At 37.9% G+C, this 12,257-nt stretch overlaps 1 protein-coding gene across 2 annotated transcripts; it reads right to left on the bottom strand.

Moving 5' to 3' along the window:
* Positions 1 to 860: 860 nt before the first annotated feature.
* m6pr (mannose-6-phosphate receptor (cation dependent)) lies at positions 861 to 5,822 on the bottom strand. 2 transcript variants are annotated; one of them, XM_030750845.1, is made up of 8 exons: positions 5,427 to 5,822; positions 3,711 to 3,880; positions 3,329 to 3,495; positions 3,048 to 3,157; positions 2,545 to 2,675; positions 2,326 to 2,452; positions 2,101 to 2,228; positions 861 to 1,082 (listed from the first exon to the last, which is right to left on the bottom strand). In XM_030750845.1, the coding sequence occupies exons 1-7, from the start codon at positions 5,430 to 5,432 to the stop codon at positions 2,106 to 2,108; spliced, it is 834 nt and encodes a 277-aa protein (XP_030606705.1). In that variant the 5' UTR covers positions 5,433 to 5,822; the 3' UTR covers positions 861 to 1,082; positions 2,101 to 2,105. The 2 variants fall into 2 exon arrangements, with proteins under 2 accessions (XP_030606705.1, XP_030606704.1); XM_030750844.1 differs by lacking the exon at positions 861 to 1,082 and adding an exon at positions 1,089 to 1,960.
* Positions 5,823 to 12,257: the final 6,435 nt, after the last annotated feature.

The following is a 12,257-nucleotide window of genomic DNA, read 5'->3' as shown; positions in this document are numbered from 1 at the left end:
TAATTCCCATCACTACATGGCTGCATTTATATGAAAAAAAAAAAATCCCAAAAGATTAAAAAAAAAAAAAAAAATTTTAGTTGGGCGCTTTGCTTCTCACAATTTTTTGTTTGTATTGTGTATGAATTTCAAAGCACTGCTCACCTTTCTGATAAAAATTAAACTGTGGAGCTCAGATCAGACTGACTGTTTTGCTGGGATCTTAGCGCTGATACAGAAAGGCTTCTCTGTAATGTGGGAGAAAGAATGATGCCCAACTAAAAATCAAATTCAGTTCAACTTTGGTTTTTTGTGGTGATTTCTACATGTGTGGTAAGACTGTAAGTACAGTCATTGTACTTAAACATTTACATTCACATGTTAAAAATCTAACTTTTAAACCTAAACTGTTTAAACTACACAAGCATTTATTTGTATGTTGCAGCAAGCTGAACCAAAGAAACCACAGAGGAGTGTACTCAGAAGACAGATTAATGGGCCAGTGAGGTATGTTGAGCTTAAAGTCCGAGTTTTCAGTGTCATAAAAGCGCCTCTTTACCTGGTTCTGAGCAGAATTTCCGTTTTAAATCGACTGGAAGCACCAAATGTACAGATTCTCTCATTTACAGTACACTTAAGTGCAATATAGATTTTCTGCTGAAGGAAAACCATTTACAGGGATATATAAAACCTGTTGGGATGCATCTTAGTAACAAGGAAGCTGAGCAGTGAAGTTACAGCAGCGCAGACTTTCACTAGAATTAACATGTATTCAAATGTTGATACAGAAAAAAAATCTTTAAATCTTTTTATGTTTGGTCCTAGCTGGAATTCCAGCTACTAGAACAAAGATTAGAATTGTATTTGGCGACAAACTGAAGTGATGTTAATGTCTCCTTTATTTAGCTGTGGAAGAAAGTTAAAAGTTTAAGAGCTGTAATGTGTCACATTAGAAATAAACAGCAGCAACGAGAGCACACTGAGCGGTAAAATAAATATCCATTCACCTTCCGCTTATCCAGTTCAGGGTCGCTGGAACCTATCCCAGTTGCCATAGGGCGAGAGGCGGGGTACACCCTGGACAGGCTGCCAGTCTCTCTGTTCTAACACAGGGAGACAACCACTCACACTCACATTCACATTTATGGGCAATTTAGAATCACCAGTTAACCTAACATGCATGTCTTTGGACTGTGGGAGGAAGCTGCAGAGAGAACCCACATAGGGGAATATGCAAACTCTAGACAGAAAGGCCCCGGCCAGACCCAGGACCTTCTTGCTGTGAGGTAACAGTGCTACACAAGGTAATTTATTTATTTTACCAATTGGTGTACTTGTGATGATCATAACTTCACAAGATTAACGATTTTCTGCTGCATTACTCCCGTCTTATTTGCAGCTGTAGTGTTTCATTTCCCTGCTATATTTTTACATCCTTCATAGATCTGTATCACCTGCTCCTCTGGTAATGTCTCCAGTTAGAGTAGGCGACAATCAAATCATCAGTTTTGTACAGACTGATTTTGTGTGAGCGCGCACAGAGTACGAAGCAGAAAGCCTGAGATAACAAAGAAAGTTGATAAGCTGATACATGTTATCTCTGACTGGGTTTTAGGTTTTTCCAAGCCAGCTAATGCAAAGAACACTTAACTATACTGAACTTGCTTCGTAGTACACCCCCCTGCTTGTGGAAAAAACAAACAATCAAAACCCCAGAAAATAATGAATCATTACTTAAGCAGAAAAGAATTGTAAACAATGTGGCACTGAGCTCACATACAGAAATATGACTCTTCAAATTCTCCCCTTTCTGCCAGATTTCCACTGAAGAGTCTTTATTGTGAAATAGCAATCTTGGAGGAATCACTCATTTGTCTGACATCACACAGCTGTTTGAAATGGATGGGGTAGAAAGTGTAGACAGGATTGTCAGCCCTATGTGTAACAAGAAGATCAAAGGCCTTCTGCCCTAGGCACAAGTCTGAAATAAACAGAATCAACAGGTCACGAAAAAAAAAATAAAATAAAACAAACAAGAAAACAGACTTGTGTCTACAAGCATCCTGTAAGCTGTGATAGATTAGACTGCATCACACAGTGAAGACTTTAGTCCTGACATACTAAGGTCACATAGGCAGCAAGTGGTCATCTCTCTCTTCTGGCTCCTCCTGTACACTTTCTGTAGCCACTCCCCTGTTAGCTGGCGATTCCTCTCGATTGCGTGACCGGCACACAAAGTCACATCCATCCTGTAAGGACAGAGTAAAATTTGTCATTATCTTTATTTTAAATTTCACAGGAGTCTGATCTTTCACTGACATTATCCTTTAGTTCGATTTAGCTTACCGCTGCCAGGTTTCCAAACTCCACCCAAAAAGCATAATTGGGAAATTGCTCCATCCCTTTGGCTCCAACGATCAGCCGCTGGTAGAGGAAACCACCAACAAGGTAAACAGCCAGAAGAGAGAAACCACTGAAATGAGAGATTATGATTACTGATCATCTGTAATATTATACGCTCTCACTTTTAAGGCTTTTATTTCATTAACAAATGGCTTTACATACATGATGAGTATTATGGAGCCAGTGCTAAGCTTGGACTCAATAGCTGGACACACTGCACTGGAGTCCATCTCAAACAGGTAAAAACAGTCTTCCTGCCTTTCCCTGTCCTCCAGAACAACTTCCAGTTTACCCTGGGAGAGACAGAGTGAGACAGGTGAACACAAAGTGCCTTTTTTGTAAGTTGCTATACATGGAACAGGTGTATAATATGTTTTATTTAAATATTTATGCTGTTAATACAAAATGACTCTTTCTGTGTTCTAGTGTATTAAACTTTGGCAGTGTACTGCAAACATCCCATGGGGTTTCAGGTGTCTGAGAAGCCTTGAACCACATGGAAACATTACTCAGAGCCCTCATGACTCAGATTCCAGCGTCACACACCTGAAGCAGCATGCCCCACTGCTGTAGCTGACTGTTGTTTTTTTTTTTCTAAATGCTCAGCATTTTTTCCCCCTCAAATGCAAATCTGCTCAGATAGAAGCTATGTGCATTTCATTTACCGCTTCTATATTCCTGACGCATGAGATCATAACGATGGCTTTCCTCTTTTCCTTGTTGCAGTGTGAAGTGTATGATTCACCATCTCTGTAGATCAGCATCACCCAGTCACCTGAAAGGACAGATTTCATAAGCTTTAGACCTATAATGCTCATAGTTTGCCTAAAAATGTGATGTAATTCTGAAACCTAGAAATTGGACAAAAATACAGTTACAAGATTAATGTACACACCCATACTGTCATATCTGGGCAAATAAAAGATCCCCCCCCCATATTTCTTACTTCCTCCAATGGCCTGTGTTGAAGTGTATTTGCCAATCACTGTTGGGTTCTGTGCTTGTTTCGTGTCCACTTGAATAAGCCCAGCATTTTTAACACCGCCTGCATTCCCACACAACTGGAACACATATTTGTAACTCTCGTTTGCATTCTTGGTCTCAGCTGTAAAGCTGTTGAAATGAGAACAAAGTCCAGAAAACAATTACTTATATGCAAAACAGACAGATGTCATGTACAGAAAGATGACCAAGTGAAATTCTTCCTTTAAGATAAGGTTAGATTATTTAACCTTTACTGATTACTAGGATGATAAGAGGGATTCCAAAAACATCTAATGTCCTATCAGGCACTGACTATGTTGATACACAGTTGACTTATTCCTTACTTCTTTCCTACGAGTGGTGCTAGTTGCTCCAGTACTTTCCGTTCTGAAGGACTTTCAGGTGAAAGTTTACAGGCTTTGGTGCTCTCTCCATATACCCCAGTCACACAGAGGACCAGCTGAAATGCCACAGTCCACACAAGAAAGGACCCTCCTCTCCGGCTTTTGAACACCTGGAAGAGATGTTAGATGATAAAGAGTAAAATTTTGCTTAAAAAATATAAATTAAAACAGGCAGTTCTCAAATGTGATTACTTGTTATTCATTTCATATTAGCAGGATTATATTTAACGTGAGATTATGCAAACTGTCTAATATGAAACTGTTTCATACCATTTATATTACAGTAATATAAACAGCTGCACTGTTTAAATACCTGGGGTCAAAGCAAAGGACAGTGCACAAGAGAGATGAAGAAGAGAGTACAGGCAGGGCAGACACAAGTGTCAAGGGTAATTTGTGACAGAAGGATAGTCTCATTGTAATCTCATTCTAGCAGCAAGAGTAAAAGGGAAGGTTTACAAGATGGTAGTGAGATCTGCTATGATGTACAGTTTGGAGATGGTAGCGCTGACAAAAAGACAGGATGCCAAGCTGGAGTTGGCAGCGATGAGGATGCAAAAATTTTCACTGGGACTGACCAGAATGCACAGGATTAGAATAGTTCAGGATGAGCGTTTTGGAGACAAAGTTAGAGAACTAAGAATGAGATGGTTTGAACACGTGCTGAGAAGAGATAGCAACGATATCGGACAAAGGATGTTGAATATGGGGCTGCCAGGTAGGAGGAAAAGAGGAAAGATTCATGGATGTAGTAAAGGAGGGCGTGCAGAGGTCTGACAAAAGAGGTTGCAAGGGATAGGATGAGATGGTGGTAGATGATGTGTTGTGGCAACCCCTAAAGGGAGAAGCCGAAAGAGGAAGAAGCAGCAGATGTACTGTGGTAACTATCCCTTTAAGAGCTGAAATGAGTGGTTAAGTAATCTCATAGTCATATGACAGAAAACTAGAGAGTAATGGCTATCATAAGTTTGTTTTGTTTTTTTAAATCAAACATTTACTAATTTAATTTGAATATTCATCAATTATTATATTCAGCTGAATACCTTTTGGTTTTAGACTGCTAGTTGGGCAAAACAGATCTGAAAGTTTAGTTATAGTTTCTGACATTTCATAACAAAATGAACCGGTATAGTAGTTTAATGTATAATTAAAATATACATCTGTGTCAGTTCTCATCCTTTTGACACCTTCTGTTACAGGAGGTTTTTGACTGTCAGGTATATGTTTTTCAGTGTATGAATCTCACAGAGATCTTACATTTAATGCATCCACAAACCGTTTGCTTTTCCTCTTATGCCACGATTTATCAAAGTAAGTAAAATATGGGAAAACTACAGTGGTAAAATTTTGAATCTGAAGCTCCTTCCAGCTGCTTCCTGAACAAAGAGAGTAAAATAAGGAGAAACACTTTCCTATTTATTTAAAATAGAGGGAAATTTTTTAAAGACTTAAAGCAGCACATGAACCTAAAGGAAAATGAACCTAAAGCAAATTCAGTTGAGAAAGGAGACGTTTCCAAGTATTTCCTGAACAGAAAATATGCAGATCCAAAATGTCTGCTTCTATTTGCACGAGGCAATAAGTTTTACTGAGAAGGAAACTGTTTATAATTTCCCTCTGATAAAGATCCAATTTTGGCCTGGATTGCACACCTACCTTCATGATTTCCTTCACTGTAAGTCAGCTGGGAAATCTTCTTTGCGAGCAAAGTAACAGTTTATCATACGAGCTGACAGTCTGAACAGTAACCAGGGTTAAGTTGCACTGACTGAGCTTCCTCACGCTAACGGCGCTTCCTGGTTGGCTCAATTAGCAACCAGCCGACCGTTTTGTTATGCGCATCAAACAAAGTTCGTCTGCGCGAAGTCTGTGTTTTTTGCTTGTTTTTAATTAACGGTTTCCTTTAAAAAAAACAAACAAACAAAAACTATTGCCCTGTAGAAATAACGCGCTCTCTCTTCAAATGTGCCAAATGCCATGCAAAAGAAGCTAGCAGGCTACAGACAGCAGCGGAGGAGTGCGGAAGTGAAACCAAACAGAGAGACACGCGCACGTGACCGTCCAAACGAAGCGCAGCCAATGAGCGGAGGCTGAGGCCCCGGCGTGCCGCGTCAGCTGACCGGGGACTGTTGCAGGCGAGCTTCACGGAAAGCGCGCGCGCGAGAGAGAGAGTTAAAGGTTTCTGCAGTTACAGCATCACCTTCCGGACCGTGGTATTTCCATCTAAGACAAAAAATTAAATAAAATAAATACGCAAGTAAGTAAGTAAATAAATAATGTCAGTTAAACTGATAGTCAAGCTCTTGATGGTATAATATACAATTCTGTTTGTGCTGCCTAAAAAAAATTAAAGATGTTATTCAAAATTATGCAGAAGTATTACCCACTAAACTCTGCTAATTGTAAATATATCCCTGATATAAAATACAAATGCTCTTCTTGTAACTACATGGTGGAAACATTGTTTTGGAGTGATTTCCTGTTAAACCTTTGTTCCCCGAGTACTTCAGCTTATTCCTTCCACAGTCCAAAGACATGCAGTTAGTGGGATCAGGTTAATTGGTGATTCTAAAATGCTCACAGGTCTGTGAATGGTTGTCTATCTCTGTTAGCCCTCTGACACACTGGCAGCCTGTCCAGGGGGTACCTGCCTCTCTCCCTATGGCAGCTGGGATAGGCTCCAGGCCCTGAACTGGATAAGTGGAATAAGATGGATAGATGGATGGATGAATGAACGGATAAAACGATTACCTTCATATTCAGCATTTAAATGAATAGATATTTTAAAGTTTTAAATATTTCATATTTAAAAACACTGTCACTTCTGAAAAAATGGCAATAAAACTATTGATTTATGCTAAATAGATTTTATACCCAGTTGAGCATTCCTCTTGTATAAGATCATATTTATGTATTCGTGGTACTGTGAAAAAATGTCTTTAAAGCTGATAAGCTGGGATACCCTCCACCAAAAAACGTGTGCAGCTTCCATTTATTAATGTCTGACATTTATAACAGTAGTCAAAACTGTGGATTTTGCCACAGAAAGTACACTACTGGGCAATCCATTTATTCAGTGTTTTAACAAAATGCACTTCTAAAATCTGTGTAAAAATAAATAGAAAACTTGCATTCAAATGTTCTTATTTTCATAATAAAATATAAATGGACATAAATAAAATATAAGTTTCCCCCCAAATGTCTAACATTCACTCAAATGCAGTTTGATTTTGTCTGTTTTTATCATAATGATCATTTTATCATTATGATCATTTGGTAGTGGTCACCTCTTTCGTGGACATAGTGTGCAAGTACAACTCTGCACATAATTGCGAGTAATTCTGCATCCACCCAGTAGTGACATCACCTTCTGAAGAGGGTGGAGCATTTATGGGGATATTAATACTAGCCTACTCACTACTAGTGGAAGACAGAACAAAACATCTTTCATCACTCTAGTCTTCCTCTCACGCAGGGGCGGGGCCACAGGGGTATTGGCCCCATCTGAAATCTGATTGGCCCCTGAAGTGCCCCTGTCCTGTCACTCATCTGTCCTTTGTCCGAGGATCAATTTATAGGTGGATGCAATTGTACCAGTAGCGCTACTTAGGGAGAGCAACAACAGTTAATGCTGTAATGTATGAAATGTCTGATATTGTTATTTAATGAAATGGCACATAAGTTCACTGAATTCTTACACCTCATGGTGATAAGATTTACCATAACTTTAATGTAATGGCTTTAATTTTTATTGGTCCGTACATCTACCACAAATACATGGCACCTCTATGAATACTGTGGCCCCTTACTCAGAAAAATCCTACATCCGCCACTGCTCTCATGTCATGTTTTTCCTTTCTTAATTCTCACAATGAAACTTCTTGTTGCAATGACCCTTTTTTTGACTCTGTCCAAAGGTAAGAAGAGCTCATGATTCCTTTGTCTTGTCTGACAGGGCTTGATAGTTTTTCTGTGTTATACAGTGCTCCAGCCCCACCATGTTCTGTTATTGGACTTATGTGCAAACCACAGTTTGTCCATGGCGCACCCTCACTAAACTAAATGTTTAGTGAGGGTGTGCTGGGAATGCCTGGCAGAGGGCCCCAGTCAGTCAGTCAGAATACTTTATTGATCCCAAAGGGAAATTACTACTGTTACAGCTGCAACCGTTTCATTTAAACGAGTAAACCTAAAACACAATAACATACCCTAAAGGCATAAAAGTATAAAGACTAAAGAGATATTTTGACTATATACACATCTAAATCTATACACATATGAAAATTGTGAGTGCAAAAATTTTTAAATAGGTGTCATTATATATATATGCACAGTCCTTTTTTGTACAATGTATAAGTGTATGTACAATGTATATAGTGTATGTACAATGTATATGGAAATTTAAACAATTTTATGTACAATTGAATACTGATAAATGAATGACACTGATGAACCACAATGTCACCTATTAAGGGAGGAGTTATAGAGTCTGATGGCCACAGGTAGAAATGACCTCCTGTGGCGCTCTGTGGTGCATTTTGGTGGGATGAGTCTTGAACAACATTCTAAGGGAGGCTGAGGACACTGAGAATGCTTAGACTATTTCGAGGACCTCCATAATCCCGCTGACCCAACTTCTGTAGAGGAAGCAAAGTCTGCAGATGAGGCAGATGACTCGCCCATCACTGGGGGTGAAGTCATTGAGGTAGTTATAGAGCTCCTTGGAGGCAGGGCCCCTGGGGTTGCCTGAGTTCCTGAAGACTGAATGTTGTAGAGCTATCTTGGTTGACATGTCTCTGCAACTTCACATGGACATCTGGGATGGTGCCTCTGGATTGGGAGACTGGAGTGGTGGTTCCTATCTTCAAGAAGGAGGACTGGAGGGTGTGCTCAAACTACAGTGGGATCACACTCATCAGCCTCCCCAGGAAGGTCTATGTCAGGGTGCTGGAGAGGAGAATTTATCTGTTAGTTGAACCTCGTATTCTAGAGGAACAGAGCAATTTTTGTCCTGGTCTGGGATTCGACTGTGTCCCATGGGGTATCCAGTGGGGGGTGCTGTGTGAGTATGAGGTGTCTGGCCCGTTGTTACAGGCCATTAAATGCCTGTACAACTGCAGTGAGAGCTTGGTCCAGATTGCTGGAATTAAATTTCCTTGGGTGTTGGAGTCCACCGGGGATGCCCTTTGTCACATATTCTGTTCATAATGTAGGAGTCAAATATTGGCGTGTATGTCAAGAGCTTTAAAATGAGAGGGCTGTTTGTATATTTTTCCTCTCTCTCTTTTTATCTCCTCTGTTTTCTGTGAAAGTTAAAAATAACACAAAAGCAAGAAGAAAAGCGAGGAAAAGAAAACAATTAATAAATGATTTCAGTAGCTTGAAAAATTGTTCATTTGAGGAGGACTTGTTACAATAATAAAAGTAAACACAACTTCCTTTTTATAAAAGGAGAGTTACAGTGCATCCTGTCTCCTCCCACCTCTGAAATTCAAATGCATAAAAGTAAATAAGAGTTAATAACTTCATCAAAAACTCAAAAATCACAAAAAGAATCAGTGATCAGAGTTCTAATACAGTCATTGATTAAATGTGTGCTTAAAGAGCTTTAAAATGAGTATTTGATACCACGTTGTTTGTATATTTGACCTGTTTCTCGTTTTCTCTCCTCTGTTTTCTGTGACAGGTGAAAACAAGAAAAAAGGGAAGAAAACAATTAATAAATGATCTCAGCAGCTAGAAGAACTGTTCATCTGAGGAGGAATTGTTACAATAACAAAAGTAAACACAACTTCCTTTTGTAAAATGAGAGTTACAGTGCATCCTGTCTCCTCCCGTCTCTGAAATTAAATGCATAAAGGATAATAACAGTTAATAACTCCAGAAAAAACTCAAAAAAGAATCAGTGATCAGAGTTCTAATACAGTCATTGATTAAATGTGTGCTTAAAGAGCTTTAAAATGAGTGTTTGATACCACGTTGTTTGTATATTTGACCTGTTTCTCCTTTTCTCTCCTCTGTTTTCTGTGACAGGTGAAAACAAGAAAAAAGGGAAGAAAACAATTAATAAATGATCTCAGCAGCTAGAAGAACTGTTCATCTGAGGAGGAATTGTTACAATAACAAAAGTAAACACAACTTCCTTTTGTAAAATGAGAGTTACAGTGCATCCTGTCTCCTCCCGTCTCTGAAATTAAATGCATAAAGGATAATAACAGTTAATAACTTCATCAAAAACTTACAAAAAAGAATCAGTGATCAGAGTTCTAATACAGTCATTGATTAAATGTGTGCTTAAAGAGCTTTAAAATGAGTATTTGATACCACGTTGTTTGTATATTTGACCTGTTTCTCATTTTCTCTCCTCTGTTTTCTGTGAGACGTGAGAACGATAAAAAAAGGGAAGAAAACAATTAATAAATGATCTCAGCAGCTAGAAGAACTGTTCATCTGAGGAGGAATTGTTACAATAACAAAAGTAAACACAACTTCCTTTTGTAAAATGAGAGTTACAGTGCATCCTGTCTCCTCCCGTCTCTGAAATTAAAGGCATAAAGGATAATAACACTTAATAACTCCATCAAAACCTCAAAAACAAGAAAAAGAATCAGTGATCAGAGTTCTAATACAGTCATTGATTAAATGTGTGCTTAAAGAGCCTTAAAATGAGAGTATTTGATACCACGTTGTTTGTATATTTTACCTGTTTCTCCTTTTCTCTCCTCTGTTTTCTGTGACAGGTGAAAACAAGAAAAAAGGGAAGAAAACAATTAATAAATGATCTCAGCAGCTAGAAGAACTGTTCATCTGAGGAGGAATTGTTACAATAACAAAAGTAAACACAACTTCCTTTTGTAAAATGAGAGTTACAGTGCATCCTGTCTCCTCCCGTCTCTGAAATTAAATGCATAAAGGATAATAACAGTTAATAACTCCAGAAAAAACTCAAAAAAGAATCAGTGATCAGAGTTCTAATACAGTCATTGATTAAATGTGTGCTTAAAGAGCTTTAAAATGAGTGTTTGATACCACGTTGTTTGTATATTTGACCTGTTTCTCGTTTTCTCTCCTCTGTTTTCTGTGACAGGTGAGAACAAGAAAAAAGGGAAGAAAACAATTAATAAATGATCTCAGCAGCTAGAAGAACTGTTCATCTGAGGAGGAATTGTTACAATAACAAAAGTAAACACAACTTCCTTTTGTAAAATGAGAGTTACAGTGCATCCTGTCTCCTCCTGTCTCTGAAATTAAATGCATAAAGGATAATAACAGTTAATAACTTCATCAAAAACTTACAAAAAAGAATCAGTGATCAGAGTTCTAATACAGTCATTGATTAAATGTGTGCTTAAAGAGCTTTAAAATGAGTATTTGATACCACGTTGTTTGTATATTTGACCTGTTTCTCGTTTTCTCTCCTCTGTTTTCTGTGACAGGTGAGAACAAGAAAAAAGGGAAGAAAACAATTAATAAATGATCTCAGCAGCTAGAAGAACTGTTCATCTGAGGAGGAATTGTTACAATAACAAAAGTAAACACAACTTCCTTTTGTAAAATGAGAGTTACAGTGCATCCTGTCTCCTCCCGTCTCTGAAATTAAATGCATAAAGGATAATAACAGTTAATAACTTCATCAAAAACTTACAAAAAAGAATCAGTGATCAGAGTTCTAATACAGTCATTGATTAAATGTGTGCTTAAAGAGCTTTAAAATGAGTATTTGATACCACGTTGTTTGTATATTTGACCTGTTTCTCGTTTTCTCTCCTCTGTTTTCTGTGACAGGTGAAAACAAGAAAAAAGGGAAGAAAACAATTAATAAATGATCTCAGCAGCTAGAAGAACTGTTCATCTGAGGAGGAATTGTTACAATAACAAAAGTAAACACAACTTCCTTTTGTAAAATGAGAGTTACAGTGCATCCTGTCTCCTCCACGTCTCTGAAATTAAATGCATAAAGGATAATAACAGTTAATAACTCCAGAAAAAACTAAAAAATCAGAAAAAGAATCAGTGATCAGAGTTCTAATACAGTCATTGATTAAATGTGTGCTTAAAGAGCTTTAAAATGAGAGTGTTTGATACCACGTTGTTTGTATATTTTGCCTGTTTCTCGTTTTCTCTCCTCTGTTTTCTGTGACAGGTGAAAACAAGAAAAAAGGGAAGAAAACAATTAATAAATGATCTCAGCAGCTAGAAGAACTGTTCATCTGAGGAGGAATTGTTACAATAACAAAAGTAAACACAACTTCCTTTTGTAAAATGAGAGTTACAGTGCATCCTGTCTCCTCCTGTCTCTGAAATTAAATGCATAAAGGATAATAACAGTTAATAACTCCAGAAAAAACTTACAAAAAAGAATCAGTGATCAGAGTTCTAATACAGTCATTGGTTAAATGTGTGCTTAAAGAGCTTTAAAATGAGTATTTGATACCACGTTGTTTGTATATTTTACCTGTTTCTCTTTTTCTCTCCTCTGTTTTCTGT

This window comes from Archocentrus centrarchus, chromosome 16 (genome assembly GCF_007364275.1).
Source record: "Archocentrus centrarchus isolate MPI-CPG fArcCen1 chromosome 16, fArcCen1, whole genome shotgun sequence".
Lineage (NCBI taxonomy): Eukaryota > Metazoa > Chordata > Actinopteri > Cichliformes > Cichlidae > Archocentrus > Archocentrus centrarchus.
This window is presented reverse-complemented; position numbering and strand designations above follow the sequence as displayed.

Coding starts and splice junctions, on each gene's coding strand:
- m6pr (XM_030750845.1), bottom strand. Junction 3,158..3,328: donor AACACAGGCCATTGGAGGAA/GTAAGAAATATG, acceptor CTGTCCTTTCAG/GTGACTGGGTGATGCTGATC. Junction 2,453..2,544: donor GGCTCCATAATACTCATCAT/GTATGTAAAGCC, acceptor CTCTCATTTCAG/TGGTTTCTCTCTTCTGGCTG.